The 14,041-nt window shown below is 41.7% G+C and overlaps 1 protein-coding gene across 1 annotated transcript; it reads left to right on the top strand.

The window, feature by feature from the left end:
- Window positions 1-2,885: 2,885 nt before the first annotated feature.
- Window positions 2,886-11,545, top strand: entrep3 (endosomal transmembrane epsin interactor 3). Its single transcript, XM_085365613.1, has 14 exons — window positions 2,886-3,119; window positions 3,213-3,269; window positions 3,676-3,783; window positions 3,918-4,031; window positions 4,132-4,239; window positions 5,178-5,338; window positions 5,463-5,562; window positions 5,641-5,713; window positions 8,489-8,786; window positions 8,883-9,220; window positions 9,302-9,343; window positions 10,782-10,957; window positions 11,063-11,203; window positions 11,291-11,545. Exons 1-14 carry the CDS (start codon window positions 2,886-2,888, stop codon window positions 11,543-11,545), a joined length of 2,205 nt encoding a protein of 734 aa, XP_085221739.1.
- Window positions 11,546-14,041: the final 2,496 nt, after the last annotated feature.

The following is a 14,041-nucleotide window of genomic DNA, read 5'->3' as shown; positions in this document are numbered from 1 at the left end:
GTATTTTTTTAAGTTCCTGTTGGTACAGTGACGCAATAGTTTTTCTTTCCTGGTTTAGCATTGTCATAAATGTTATTCTCTGTATTCACATTTGCCTTAAGGGGCTTTACAGTTTGTACAGCATCCAACATCCTCTATCTTTAGATTCTCAATCTCGATAAGGGAAAAGCTCCCCTCAGAATCCATTTAAAGGGGAAAAAATGAAGGAAACCTCAGGAACAGAGCAGTGATCCCAGATATGTGAAATAGTGAAATGACAGCTGCACAATTTCAATACTGAAAATCATAATGTTATCAATTAGGAAAAATATGGATACAGTGTTGTATTGTGAAAGACTTAGCTAGGCAGAACATCTTTTTTTCTTTAATTAAATACCTTAAATGACATCAATTAAGCGATGTTAAACTCTGTGTCCTAGTCCATAGACTTCATAGAAAAGAGGGACATAGGTTATAAAACTGTGTTGTGGGGTTTTTTGTTTTGTTTTGAAAATTCTTCAGTGTGAAAGCAATTTCATGATATTCAACAAGTAAGTGGTGGCTTTAATTTTTCAAAAGCACATTTTAAAGCATTCTTTAAAATTGGGGGACTTAATTTATTTATTTATTTATTTTAGGGGTTTTTTGGGGGGGCACTGTCTGACATACCTGAGTGGGGGGGCTTTTATTTTGGAAATTTCAAATGCATTTAAGCCATAGTGAGTATAAAAGATGCACATAGCTACCATAACATCACCCACCGGTTTGTGAAGCCTTGAGATTTGCTATCACCATCTTGGTTTCCAAAAGAAAAAGAAAAATGATGTGATGTGATGACTGACTGTGAAACTGTGCTCATTGGCTAAGGACTTGAGATTAAGAAATTGTTTGCCAATGAGCTGTGGTTTCACACCACAGATTTATTTTGAGACATAATATGACAACGATTTACAAAATACACTCATTAAAAATTATTATTATTCAATACGACCCCACATGAGTGGCCAAGCCTTTAAACTCAGCAGGAAACTGTTGGCAGAGTTCAAGTTAGAAAGCAGTTTTGTGACTTCTATAGAACTGGAAGTGTTTTTGAAAGTTATCACCTTCTCAGAGTATTCAACACTTCCACATGGGCTTTGTTTTTCCGACCTGGAAGATATATCCATCTTTTATTTTGTCTGTGGTTAAAGCATACTGGACATTCCACACACACAAAAATTAGGGCTTTTACTGTGAAAATCTATCATCCAAGTATAATGGTAACGTCCTGTAAGTCCCGTAGTATTTATTTTGAGAATCTGACACCGAGATCTGTTAGTCACTATGAGGGTCTTTGAACGAACAAGAAACATTACATATGATAGACACATCGCAGGTTGTTTTAGACGAGCCACCTACAGGACACACATTCTCACTACAAAGAATCTCTGCCACCGTCTATTTCTCTTTCTTTCTTTTTTAACTCTCCTGCCAACAGCAACTGCTTCGGGTTTTTGTGTGTGTTGTCGTTGTTGTTTTAATCGTCGCTGCAGCAGTAAAAGCTGGATCCTGTCGCTAGGCAACCACCCCTCCTTCCCAGCATCAGCACCAGGACTGTGTTAACGCTCTCTGCCGCATCACCGAGTTGGCTGCACGTTCTGCGTGCCTTGTCATCACGTATAGGGCAGGTTGTGGTTTGCAAACACGATCCGTTCCTCTGCCAGAGTCACAGCTCGGCTTGGAAACAGAGGAAGAGATGCGAGGGCAGCAGAGGGGAGGGGCGAGCAAACACGATAATGAAAGATAAACTTAAGTTGCTGTGCTATGAGGGGTGTATTGGTGTGATGTCTGGTGAAAGGCTGTGAGGTAAACGTCGGGGGTACATACACACATTCACAAACACACGGGCTGAACGGGATGCCCGCGTGACTGCAGGGAGGAAAGAGGCGGCGGAGGAGGAAGAACAAGAGGAGGAGGAGGGGAGTCTAGGTGCTTGTGTGGACCGCCGCAAAAACCTCCGAGGTGGAGTTAACAAAGATAGATAGTCTGCTGGTAAATATTCCAGCCTGGCTGCTATTTTGGTGCAGTTTGAAAATCGATGGAACATTTATTTCCTGTTCATGCCGGGATAGCTAATTAGTCTTAGGGTGATCTTAGGGTTTTGATCTCCTCGCCGTCTTTTTTTCTCTTCCGTGACAGGATAAGGAGCTGATAAAAAGGTCGCGGGAGGGGAGCGCACATGTTCAGATGATGTTCCTCAAGACTGGACGCACGGACTGACCCCCACATGCCGCCTCTGCTGGGAGTAAAACTACAAGCGAACAGCTGCTATCTCTGAGATGCTTTAGAATTTGCGGCCTGCTCGGGTCTCCAGTTACCGCAATGCCACGGGCTAGAGGAGGGAGAGAGGGACGAGAGGAGGTGGAGAGGAGGAAGCAGCAAAAAGCAAATGAGTAATAATAGCAATAATGTGAAGATTTAAAAGGAAAACGAATTGCCCAGTTTGCCTGTTAGCGTTATAATCAAAGAATGGCTGGGCAGCAGAATGGCGTAGACTGTACTATATAAGCTACATTGGCTTCTGAACTGAGTGGGGTGAAAGAGACGCTGTGTGGACTTAAAAGTATAAAAGCTGAAACATCAGATGAGGTGAGTATGGTGCCTGCGACTGTGTGGTAGCAGCTCATTTTTTCAACTTTCTGCTGACAAAGTTATTGGACTCACTGGCTGGACTACAGTGTGCACCATGGGACATTGCGCAGAACCTGCCAGTGGAGAATTTGGTGCATAACTGTGACAGAGCAGAGCTCTGAAGCCAGCATTTATGTCTCTCTCTCTCCTGCTCTCCTGTGCTTCTGCCCACACAACTTGTCTTATGAACCCGCTGTAAGCGTAAACCCTTTCCCTGCCTCCTCCACAAGCCAAACATGCCTTCACCTTCAGACTCTAGCAGCGTGGCTTCAGCCTCTGGGTCCCGGGGTTGGTCAGACAGCCGCAGGGGCATGTCTGGCCGGGGGCCTGGTGGAGCCCGACTGCTCCTTTACCTGGGGCTCTGCCACCTGGGCTTGGGAGCAATGGTCCTGGCCTTCTCTTTCACCAGCATGGCCTTCACCACCACTCCCCGCGTAAGGCAGTCCTGTCCATTCTGGGCTGGTTTCTTTGTAAGTGTAACTCGTACTGAAAACAAACAACAGTATGTTACAGCAGATATACTAAAGGAGGTATTTCATGGTGCACATGCTTTTTGTTTCCAGGTGGTGGCATCGGGGATTGTTGGAATAATCTCATGGAGGAGACCTCTGACGCTGGTGGTATGTGTAGCACATTGCATCAAATCTTTCTGAGAATTTCAAACTTTTCATCCTTTTTGGCATAAAAGTGGGAGTTTAAAATGTGCATTCTTACATAACTGATAATTGAGGGTCTTTGTACTGGGGTGTTTTGTCACTATGTGGTTTAGACAATTCTATATCTGCATGAAAAAATCTATCATATTTTATATTTTGATTACACTGTGCACATGAAGTAAAACACTTAGCAGGCTTAAGATTTCAGTGCATTCAGGACAGAAAACAGGACCAGGATCTAAAACAGGCACTTTCATTGAACATGTTCTTTACTCTGGTTGAAAGCATCTTGAACCATGAGATATCCTGCTGTGGTCTTTGGTTGAATGCCACACTCTAACTCAAACGTCATCTCTGTGTATCTCCACAGGTGTCACTGTTTATGCTGCTGTCTGCAGTGTGTGTGATACTCAGTCTAGCTGGCTCAATGCTGTCCTGTCAGAATGCACAGATGGTCAAGTCCATGCTCACCTGCCAGGTACAGTGAGCAATATTATGCAAGCTTCATCTTCTACCTTCATGCTTAGATGCATGGAAAACGTGACAGGAATAGCTGCAAATATCCACTTTTGGTCTACCGATTAGTGCTTTACACCAATCCAATGTGTTTAGGTGGAAAATGGTCTGTGTGTGTGCTGTGCACGCACAGACCCCTGCTCCACAGATGAGGAAAAGCTGGTCCTCAACCAGGATAATGGGTGCCACTCAGTCAGAAAACAGCTGAAGGTAGGTAGAATATTTTTTGACCACACTGGAAATCCATTTTCCACATAAAAGATTACATAAACCAAGATTTTGTTTTCTTTTGAATGCATCGTCTATACAGGACCTTTTGTTCAGTGCGTGTGGTCTCAGCATTCTCTCCACCATCATTTGTACCCTGTCCACCGTGACCTGCAGTATCCACATATTCTCCCTGGACCTCCTGCACCTGGTAGGAACAGATTCAGCACATTTTACATTTAAAATGTGGACCCTGCAAATGTGCTGGACTGCTGCCTTAAGAGATTAGAAAATATATAGTGCTGTGAAGAAGCATTTGCTCCCTTCCTGATTTCTTTTCTTGCATATTTGTCACACTTACCTGTTTCTGATTTTGAAAAATGTTTAAACATTTAGATAAAGATAACTCAAACAAATACAAAATTCAGTTTTTAAATGATTTATTAAGGGAATAAAACGTCCAAACCCACCTGGCCCTCTATGAAAAAGTAATTGCCTGAAACCTAATAACTGGTTGTGCCACCATTGGCAGCAAGAACCGCAATCAACAGTTTGCAGTAATAGGCAATGAGTTTTTCAAACTCGCCATCAGACCCAACTGTTCTTTGCAGAAATGTTTTAATTCACCCACACTGGAGGTTTTTCCAGCATGCACAGCCTGTTTAAGATAAGTCCTGTTTAAGTCTGGACTTTGACTAGGCAACTCCAAAACCTTAATTTTGTCATTTTTAGCCATTCAAAGATGGACATTAAGGTGTGTTTTGGATCATTGTGCTCCTGCATAAGCCAAGTGTGATTGAGTTTCAGGGCATGAAATGATGGTTGGACATTGTCCTTCAGGATTTTCTGATAGAGAGCAGAGTTCATGGTTCATTCAGCTAAGGCAAGTCGTCCAAATACTGCAGCAAATTTTTCACGTAGGGCAGGTAGGTTTGCATATTTTTTCCCCTTAATAACAGAATTCATCCTTTAAAAACTGCATTTTGTATTTACTCAGGTTATCTTTGTCTAATTTTAAAATTTGTTTGCTGATCTGAAACATGTAAGTGTGACAAATATGCCAAAAAATAAGAGATCAGAAAGATAGAAGATACTTTTTCACAACACTGTATCTTTTAAAGATGTACCCAATTTTTTATTCCTGTCCAGCTGGCCCCACATCGCTCTCGGTCTGTCAACCCAGAATGCACCACTCCTCAGGATGCCTTCCTGACCAACATCATGGACTTTGAGGAGTTTGTTCCACCCATCCCTCCACCCCCCTATTATCCTCCTGAGTACACCTGCAGCTCTGAGACAGATGCTCAGAGGTACTAAACATGCACTTAAAATGCATCAATATCACTTGTGTTCGACGTTTAGTAGCCATTCACTTACATGATTAGGCTACATTTTGTAAAACCAAATGATTGATATTTCTGAATTCACATTTAGCATCACCTATAATGGCTCCATGGAGAGCCCCGTTCCCCTCTACCCCACTGACTGCCCTCCTCCTTATGAAGCTGTGATGGGACAGAGAGCTGCCAGTCAGGTAAGTATGTGTGTACTTGTATGTGTTTGTGTGATGGACTTAGTGAGAAGCTGATCTTTGTCTTTTGTGACTATCAAGGCCACAGTGTTTGACCCCCACGGCACTGAGCTGTCTGGAGAGAGAGGAACTTCCACCGCCTTCAGTGGAGAAGGTTAGCTAATGGAATATATGTTTTATGGAGCCATTTGCATTTGGAATATTAAAAAAACAACTATTATTAAAAAATTATTAGAAAAAGTTACTAAAAATCAACATAATTATCATTTTAAAAACTAGTTCCAAACTTGAAGGGGTACTTCACTCCCAAACCAAATATACAGATTTTTATTTAGCCTTGTGTAGGCGAAGAGGGTGGGGGACGGTAACAATTGGATCCGGGTTGAAATGAAAAGAACGCCAGGCAGAGGTATTTAACACAAAATAAATCTTTATTATAATCAATTAACTCAATATTCATATAAACAGTAACAACAAAAAGAGACAGCAACGCTGCTTTAATGATAAATCAGACAGTCCAACCCAAAGAGATGGTGACCACTTCAACAAAGAAAACAACTATAAGGCTTCAACAGAAAAAGACAGCAACGCTGCTATTAGCAATTACTAGGCAGGCCAAACAAAATAATGGAGGCCACCGACACTTAAGGAAAACCACTGCTCAGTTAAGAGCTACTCACAAAGAGCCACACACAGCAGGCCTTTTCCACACCTAGACCAGTATCACACACTGACCAGCACAGAGGGGAAAACCACCAGAAGTCTCTCCCACATCCACACTGCTCTCCTCCAGCTTATATCACCTCTGAGGGTAATTGGTGGTCAACAAGGGCAAATGAGCAGCAGGTGTGTCCTAAAGGAGAAGGCAGGGACAGAGAGAGACAAGGGGAGGGGCAAGAAAGAAGGAGGAGGAAAGGGAGAGGACAACACCACGCCCACACACTCCCACGTCCTCACAGGATGTAACACCTTGCTTACATGATTGTAAAAAGACCAAAACATTAATACACATATTTTAATTAAAGCAATTTTCAAGCCATACAAGGTAGCATTTTAATATAGGTGTTACTAATCATATTAATAATACTCTGTTCTAAACCGGTACACAAACAGATGATTTAGGTACACCAGTGTTAACCTGCTATTAAAAAATATGACTGGTGTGAACTCTGTCTATCTTTTTCTTTTTTTGTTCGTCATAATTTCAGAAATGGGACAGTACTGTTGTTATGACATTACATAATTTTTGGGTTGTTTTTTTCTTTTCTTCCATTTTTTGTTCCTTTGTACACTGCAAGCCAAGTGCCATCTAGTGCAATTCAACAGAAAGGTCGACATCTCTACAGCCACAAGATGGACAGATACTTTTTTAAACTACATGCTAGAGTAAAGAAAGAAATAAAAATAAAAATAAAGTGTGGTTAATTTTATATTGGATTAAACACAAGTGTTAAACCTCATCTGCCAGTGACTTTTTTCAAATGTCAGCAATGTACTAAAATCAGTATTCACTGACAGTAAATATATTGAATTAATCAGATCTATATTTCAAATTAAGACAAACTGAAAATGAAACATAAAGCAGTGTGTAAAAGTCTTGCACCACCTCTCATTTCTTTATATTTTGCTCCAAGGAGCCACATATTGTCTCTTTTTTTTTCAGTGATCATAAGGAATATTTCTCCAGGCTTTCTGAAGTTCTTGCAAAGTGTTTATTTGAGGATTGGTTCCTTTGCCACTTATTTTCAGTCCAGTTTCTACCTGACCATTTTCAGATTAATGTTTATTTATGGGGTAAGGGTTAAGGTTATGCTTATCATGCCTCTTAAGACTGACCATTCAGGCATGAAAAGCCTCCTAATTCAAGGGATGAACTAGTGTTGTATCTGCACATAACAGAGAACTTAACAAAGAATCCATTTTTAACTGTGTCTTTAGACACTTTGTTATTAACAGCCTGACACAAAAAAACTGATCATTTGTTCACACAATATTTTTCCACCAACAAGGTGATTCCCAAAGAGAAGTGAAGCCTCATCAGAAATGGTCTCAGTGGAAGTCTGGCTGTCAAGAAGTCATTGTTAAGCAAGGGAAACAGGGACAAAAGGCTGAGGTATGCCAAGTTACACAAGAACTGGACAGAAAATCAGTGGCATTAGGTCTTATTGAGTGATGAATCCAAATGTGAAGTCGTTGGTTCAAATCATCAATAATATGTACAGAGGAGGTTGGGTACAATGATCTACAGCTGCCTGTAAATTATGGTTGAAGCTCTGCGATGGTTTGGAGCTGCAGTTCAGCCACAGGTGTTGGTGATCTTCCCAAAACTAATGAAAATATGATCACACAGAAGTACCCTAGAATTTTGATCCACCATGCAACACCAACTGGAAACTTCTGATTGGTAACGGCTCATTCTCCAGCATGACAATGATCTCAAACACACTGCCAATGGAGTGAAACCACACCTGGATAGAAAAACACACAAGGGAACACTCAATTGCAGGCTGACCTCCTCAGAGCCCAGAACTCAACATTACTGAAGCAGTTTGGGATCATCTCAACAGTAAATGGATCAAAAGGCAGCCAACAGCCAAAGAAGAGCTTTGAATGTCCCTCAAAAATCCTAGAACTATTCCTGAACACTACTTAAATAAATGCCAAGAAAGCTCACATAAAAAGATTTCAGGCTATGTTGAAGAAGTAAGGTGGTCATATCAAATTTTCGCTTTCAAGCTCATTAAAACTCCACAAACTCTGTGCAGTGTTGTACAACAGAAAACAAAAAAGCATTAAGTCATAATTTTTACTGACAATATTATTGCTGAGGTATAGTAAGGAGTTTTCTTAGATTACTTAAAAAGTCCTATAAATGAAATCAAAATGTAACATTTTCCCTACATAATAAAGGATTACCTTTTTTTCTTAGTGTCTATGGACAGTGGATCTCTGTTAATGTCAGAGATTGTGGACATCCCTGATGATTCCTCCCCCTCTGAGGACTCCTGCCTCTTGGAGGTTGGGCTGAGAAACCAAGGGGAGAGGCGTAACAGGAACGCTAGTGAGGGTGGAGACGGAGGAGATGGTAGGGAGTATATCAACTTAGGTGGCCCACCGTGTCAAACACCAGAGAGTCCTCTGGCAGGAGGGCCGAGATCCAGGCGATTCCTCAGAGGAGAGCGGTCCAACTCCTGCTCCTCACCCAGCACAGCCACCACCACATACAGGTGAGTGCAAACGTCCGATGCCGGGTTAAAATCAGAAGTTGAAACTGCAAACACATGCCAACATATGTTTTGGCATTTTCCGGTTTTGTCATCCAGGTCTCCAGTGTTGCGGCGCCAGACCATCCTGGCTAGTAGCTGTTCCCAGCTGGAAGCAGTAGGGAGTTGCACCTCTCAACACCAATCCTCGATCCCAGAGATTCGAGTTCGCCCCTCCACCCCTTCAGTCCAAGGAGCCATCCCAGCCTCTTCTGCTCCCCTTACCTCATCCTCCTCTGCTACCAGTGAGCAACCCCATCCGCACCAACCCCTGTGTCTTCACCGGAGAGCTGGGAAGAATGAAAGAGATGGAGAGAATGTACAAAAAGACCGGGAAGGCTTCCTACGCCTTGTGAGGTCACACAGTGAGCCAGGTCTGGGCTCCTCAACTGAGAGAGGTAAGTCAGACACCAACGTAAACACATGTCTTAAACTAGCTTTATAGATCCCATAACCTGTCTGAACTTACATTTCTCTAGTTGACTTTGGCTCTGGAAGCAGCAAGGCATCTATAGACACAGGTAAGAGCTCACTCCTATGGACCTTAAAGATGAGATAAACTTTATCAGGCAGTGTGATGTACAAATGTTCTTAGTTAAAGAGCTGAACCTTTGCTGCATTTCATCACCACCTCTGTCATCCTTTCTTCCTCTTTACTTGAGATTGTCTAATTAGAAGGAGAAACCCCAAAAGAGATCATGTCTCAGTTGTTTTGATCAGACATAGCTCAGCTCATTTACCGCTAATTGCCCTCATTCATCAAAGCCTCTTAGCAACGACTGGAAACGTACGCTTCAGAGGAGACATGGAGATCCAGCCCCATGTGCACGTGATTTATGAAACTTTTCCAGAACATCAAAATTAGCAGTGATTTGATTACATATTGATAAATGACATCACTTTGTGGAAACAGTAATGTGCCTTCTTATCTGCATTTTCTTTTTCAAAGGACAGACCCCAATGGATGGATGCTCAAGCAGCAAAGTCATGGATACAGTACGTCATGGAAAAATGCAATAATCCATGATTATCCATGATACAGGCCTTAATGTCACTATCACAGGCATAAGATTTTAGGTAGCCTAATTTATTATGGGAGATTATTCCATCAGACACACTAAATAGTATGCTCTTTACTGTCTAGTCAGGGGGACAGTCTGGTACATTCTGTAATACCATGCAGCACTTCCTACAGTCTATATACACTATACCTCTTTGAATCATCAGCAGCAATATTTGTGTTTTTGCAGCTGTTTCATCTGCTTTTTTATGCAGCAAAAGTCAGAATGTTTGTAATTTAGCTGTTAAATTTCAGCTATGTCTACCTGTATGTTGTTTCCCTCACTTCCAACCTTTCTAAGTATATGTTAAGGTTGTTTTTCACCATTTTGTTTTTCTATCAGCTCAGGACTTTTTGGTTTGCAATTTTGTCTTGGACTCGGCCTACATCTTTATTTATATAGATTATACAGCAAGAATAAAAATATCAACACATATTGTACTGTAATGTGGAGGGATCTACAGTTTTCCTGTGGCATCTCCCCAATCAGACTGCAACTACTATATACTGCTGCAGTCACATTTTTTTTCTGTCTGCTGGTTGGGTGAAATTAGCTGAATGTCTAGAGTGAACAAAGATCCATATTTTAAATCAAGTAAATGGGCCTGCCCCTGGCAACTTTTCTAAGGTGTACCTTGCCTTTTGCCCTATGACAGCTGGGATTGGATGGGAGGATGGATAGATAGATAATTTATTCATACTTAGCCCCCTGCAGATCAGCATTATGCAAGTTGCTATAATGGTCTGCACAGCTCTGTGCCTGTGTCTGTTTTTTAAGGATATTTTTGACTTGGCATTGGGCTTGTTTTGTCACACAGACCTGGCAACTCTGCTGCTGGATCAGCTAAAAGGATATTATAGCTCTGCATGTAACATTTTCTTTTTCTTCTTATGCAAAGGCCCATCCTCTGAAGCGTGTCTGTTGCCCCGCACTTCTGTGCCTCCGGTTGCTGCTCTGCCCAGAAAAGGCAGCATCAAATTAGCAGCCACGGGGGTGCAGGTCCCCTCCAAACCTGCACCCACTTCACCGTTACGTTTACCTAAAGACTGCCACCGTTCTCTCGGAGACCTTAAGGCAAGTCAAAAAAAATTCTTGAAGGAAGTTACAGGAGCAGTAAGGTGGCAAATATGAACGGCTGTGCAGTCTGCTCATTCTCTGATCTCCTTGTGTTTCCGTCAGGTCACTCGGGTTCTGGTGGCTCGCTTCTTGCAGCGCTCCAAACGTAACCTGGCACCCCCATCTGAGCATGCTGGCAGCGCAGGGCAGGGACCTAAGAGAAGGAGTGGAGCTGAGGGTGCCAACCACTTGCCCTTGGAGCAGGTATAAAAAGAAGTCCTGATTACGCTGTTATGTCACTTTGCAGCAAACCTTCTGCCCTTTCTCACAACTTCATAAAAATATCTTCAGGTGTTGCGAACGCCTTGGAGCACAAGCCGCGGACAAGCCAACCATCATTCCCATCATCCTCATCGACGCGGACATCACCATTCCCACAGTGACAGTCGTCACAACCGACACTACAGCAGCCGGGCGCCTGAAGGGATCCACCTGCGCAGCTGTGGAGATTTAAGCTTCTCCTCCTCAGCGTCACTGCGTCGATTAGTGACACCTCATGCACCACATGGGTCATCGGGAGCTCTCTACTCAGAGTCTGCACTGTGAAAAGAAGAGGAGAGTGAAGGAGGGGTGGAGGAGGAAAATAGGTGCCACGCAAGATGACAAGGCTGTAGGGGGAAATATCTAGAAGCCTATTGAGATATTATTCCCTCCTTTGTCTCTTATTCACTTCCGTTTCTTGGAGCAAGCTGTGCAAATGGCCTTACTTAGTGGTGCTCTTTATCATGTGAACAACATCTTAGAGCTCCCTCACAGATCAACAGCAGTGCAGTGCTCTGTAGATGTTTATTTCTGATGGGCTCTCTTTAGAGAACCTATTGGCCAAGATCAACCTACCAGAAGCATCTTTTCTGCCACACCAATGAGCTCCTAACTCTGACTGGAAATGGAACTCAACTAGCATTCAGATTTACTTACACTTACTTTTAATCTCAGTCTGTTACACAATGGGTTGCAATATGCTTCTGGCCCTTTTGTACATTGCTATTCATTCACGGGATCGCTCAGGTGAAGTGATCAAGGAAAGCTCTTACTTTGTCTTCCATTGATTAAACAAAATGCATCATCATATAGTCAGCTGAGTACAATGTAAGATAAACAGACAACACATGAGAAATGCTTTCACATTACTGAGTTGCTAATTTTGTGTTTTTCTAATTCAGTCACACTTTTTCCACCTACACGATGGCCTTCGAAAAATAAGGCAGCCAGCATTCAGACACTGACATTAGTGCACGCCACAGACACAGGCTCAGCCTGTGAAATGTACTCTCTGTGGGTGGCCCCTGGACACGGTCATTTCATTTGCCCGTGCGCATGTTTTGCTACAACCGGCGATACAGCAGAAACCTTGTGCATTGAATCCTGACTGTCTGTGTAATTAAGTAACATGTCCTTCAGAATGTCTTTATCTGCATGTTTTGACTATGCTTCCTTTTTTTTCCTCCCCTTGCACCCAAGACCTGTGATAGTCGGCAGTTACAATGTATTTGTTTTAATAGCTAGCTCTAAGGACAAGGATCTGCAGCGCTCCCACGGGCTCCAAACATGCCTCTGTATCCAATTTGATTTTAATCGAGTTTCAATATGTGACACTGGCTAAAGCAGCTTGATCCTGTAAGATAAATAGGTGTAACTTGTACTCCGATGATATGAAGAGTCTCTCGCAGTAAATGTACAGATGAATTGATTAAGTGGTCAGGCTTCACAAAATGTGTTAGCACATGTCCCTGTGGACTCTACGGGTTGCTGATGGTTAGTTGAATGACAAAACAAAAAGAAAATCTTCCAGATACTCTCATGACAGGGAATTTATGATGGGTCTGGCAGCTCTGGGTACTGAATTTTGAAGTGTAATAATATATTTGTATCAGATTGGATTTCTTTTTTTCTTTAGAAAGACTTTCTGGTGTGCTCACCAAGTGATGATACTGAATACGTATCAGTAAAGGCACATTTTGGATACACTCATACGTATGTATCTAAGTTTAAAGATTTACACACATACACACTTACAGGCACATGCATACACCTATAAAGGCACTGAGCTGTGTTTCTACCTCCTGTCTTGCATAAAACATAATTTATTTCAAGAAATGTATATCTGTATTGCAGGCTTAACAGGACAGAGCCTTGAGATCTGAACAATAAATGTAATCTAAGTATGACACCTATTCCAGATTTTAAATGCAGTGTCAATGTATTTCATGAAATGAAATAAATGATAGACAAAATGCAGTGTTGTGCAAAAGTCTTCAGCAACTCCTCATTTATTTAGATTTTGCTAGTAAACTGTAAAGTAGCTTCAGTGTTTTATTGAAATATATGCAAACATAAATGGAAATACAGTGTATAAGGTCAATTTTAAGCAGCTATTATTTAGCTAATATTAAATGTACAACAGCGCCAGAACTCTCTTAGGCAAGATTTCTTATAATTTCTTATGTAGTCTTGAAGGATTGTTGTCCATGCTTCTAGAAGTACAATCAAATCTTTTCTTTGGGTGTTGGCTGCTTTTTCATTTAATTCTCTATCAACATAAAGCCACGGCTCTGAGGAGGCCAGTCCATGACTAATCATGTGTGTGTTTTTTTATCCAGGTATGCTTGTAATGCATTGGCAGTGTATTTGGTTTCACTGTCGTGCTGAAAAAAATAAGTTTTTAACCAAATCAGATACTTTCCAAATGGTATTGAATGTTGGATCAAAAGACCTGTTTTCCAGATTCAGCTTAAGAAATAAGAACAAATTGTGTTTTTTTCCAAGAGACTGCAAGTAACAAAGAGCCTCAAGATACAATTTAAAACTGTTTCTTTGCCAAGTTGTCTGGTATGTGTAGACACAACATTGGTTCATCTCATGCGTTAGGTGCATTTTTATGCTTGAATTCTGTCAGATTAAATTGGATTAACAAACAATAAAATAAAGTAATATTTATGGTAAATGGCCTGTATTTATATAGCGCTTTACTAGTCCCTAAGGACCCCAAGGCGCTTTACATATCCAGTCATTCACCCATTCATTCACACACTGGTGATGGCA

The sequence above is a fragment of the Diplotaxodon limnothrissa genome, linkage group LG11 (genome assembly GCF_057381915.1).
Source record: "Diplotaxodon limnothrissa isolate DT_005_m linkage group LG11, D_limnothrissa_male_GT1.1, whole genome shotgun sequence".
NCBI lineage: Eukaryota > Metazoa > Chordata > Actinopteri > Cichliformes > Cichlidae > Diplotaxodon > Diplotaxodon limnothrissa.
Note: the sequence above shows the minus strand (reverse complement) of the source record. Positions and strands in the feature narration are given on the sequence as shown.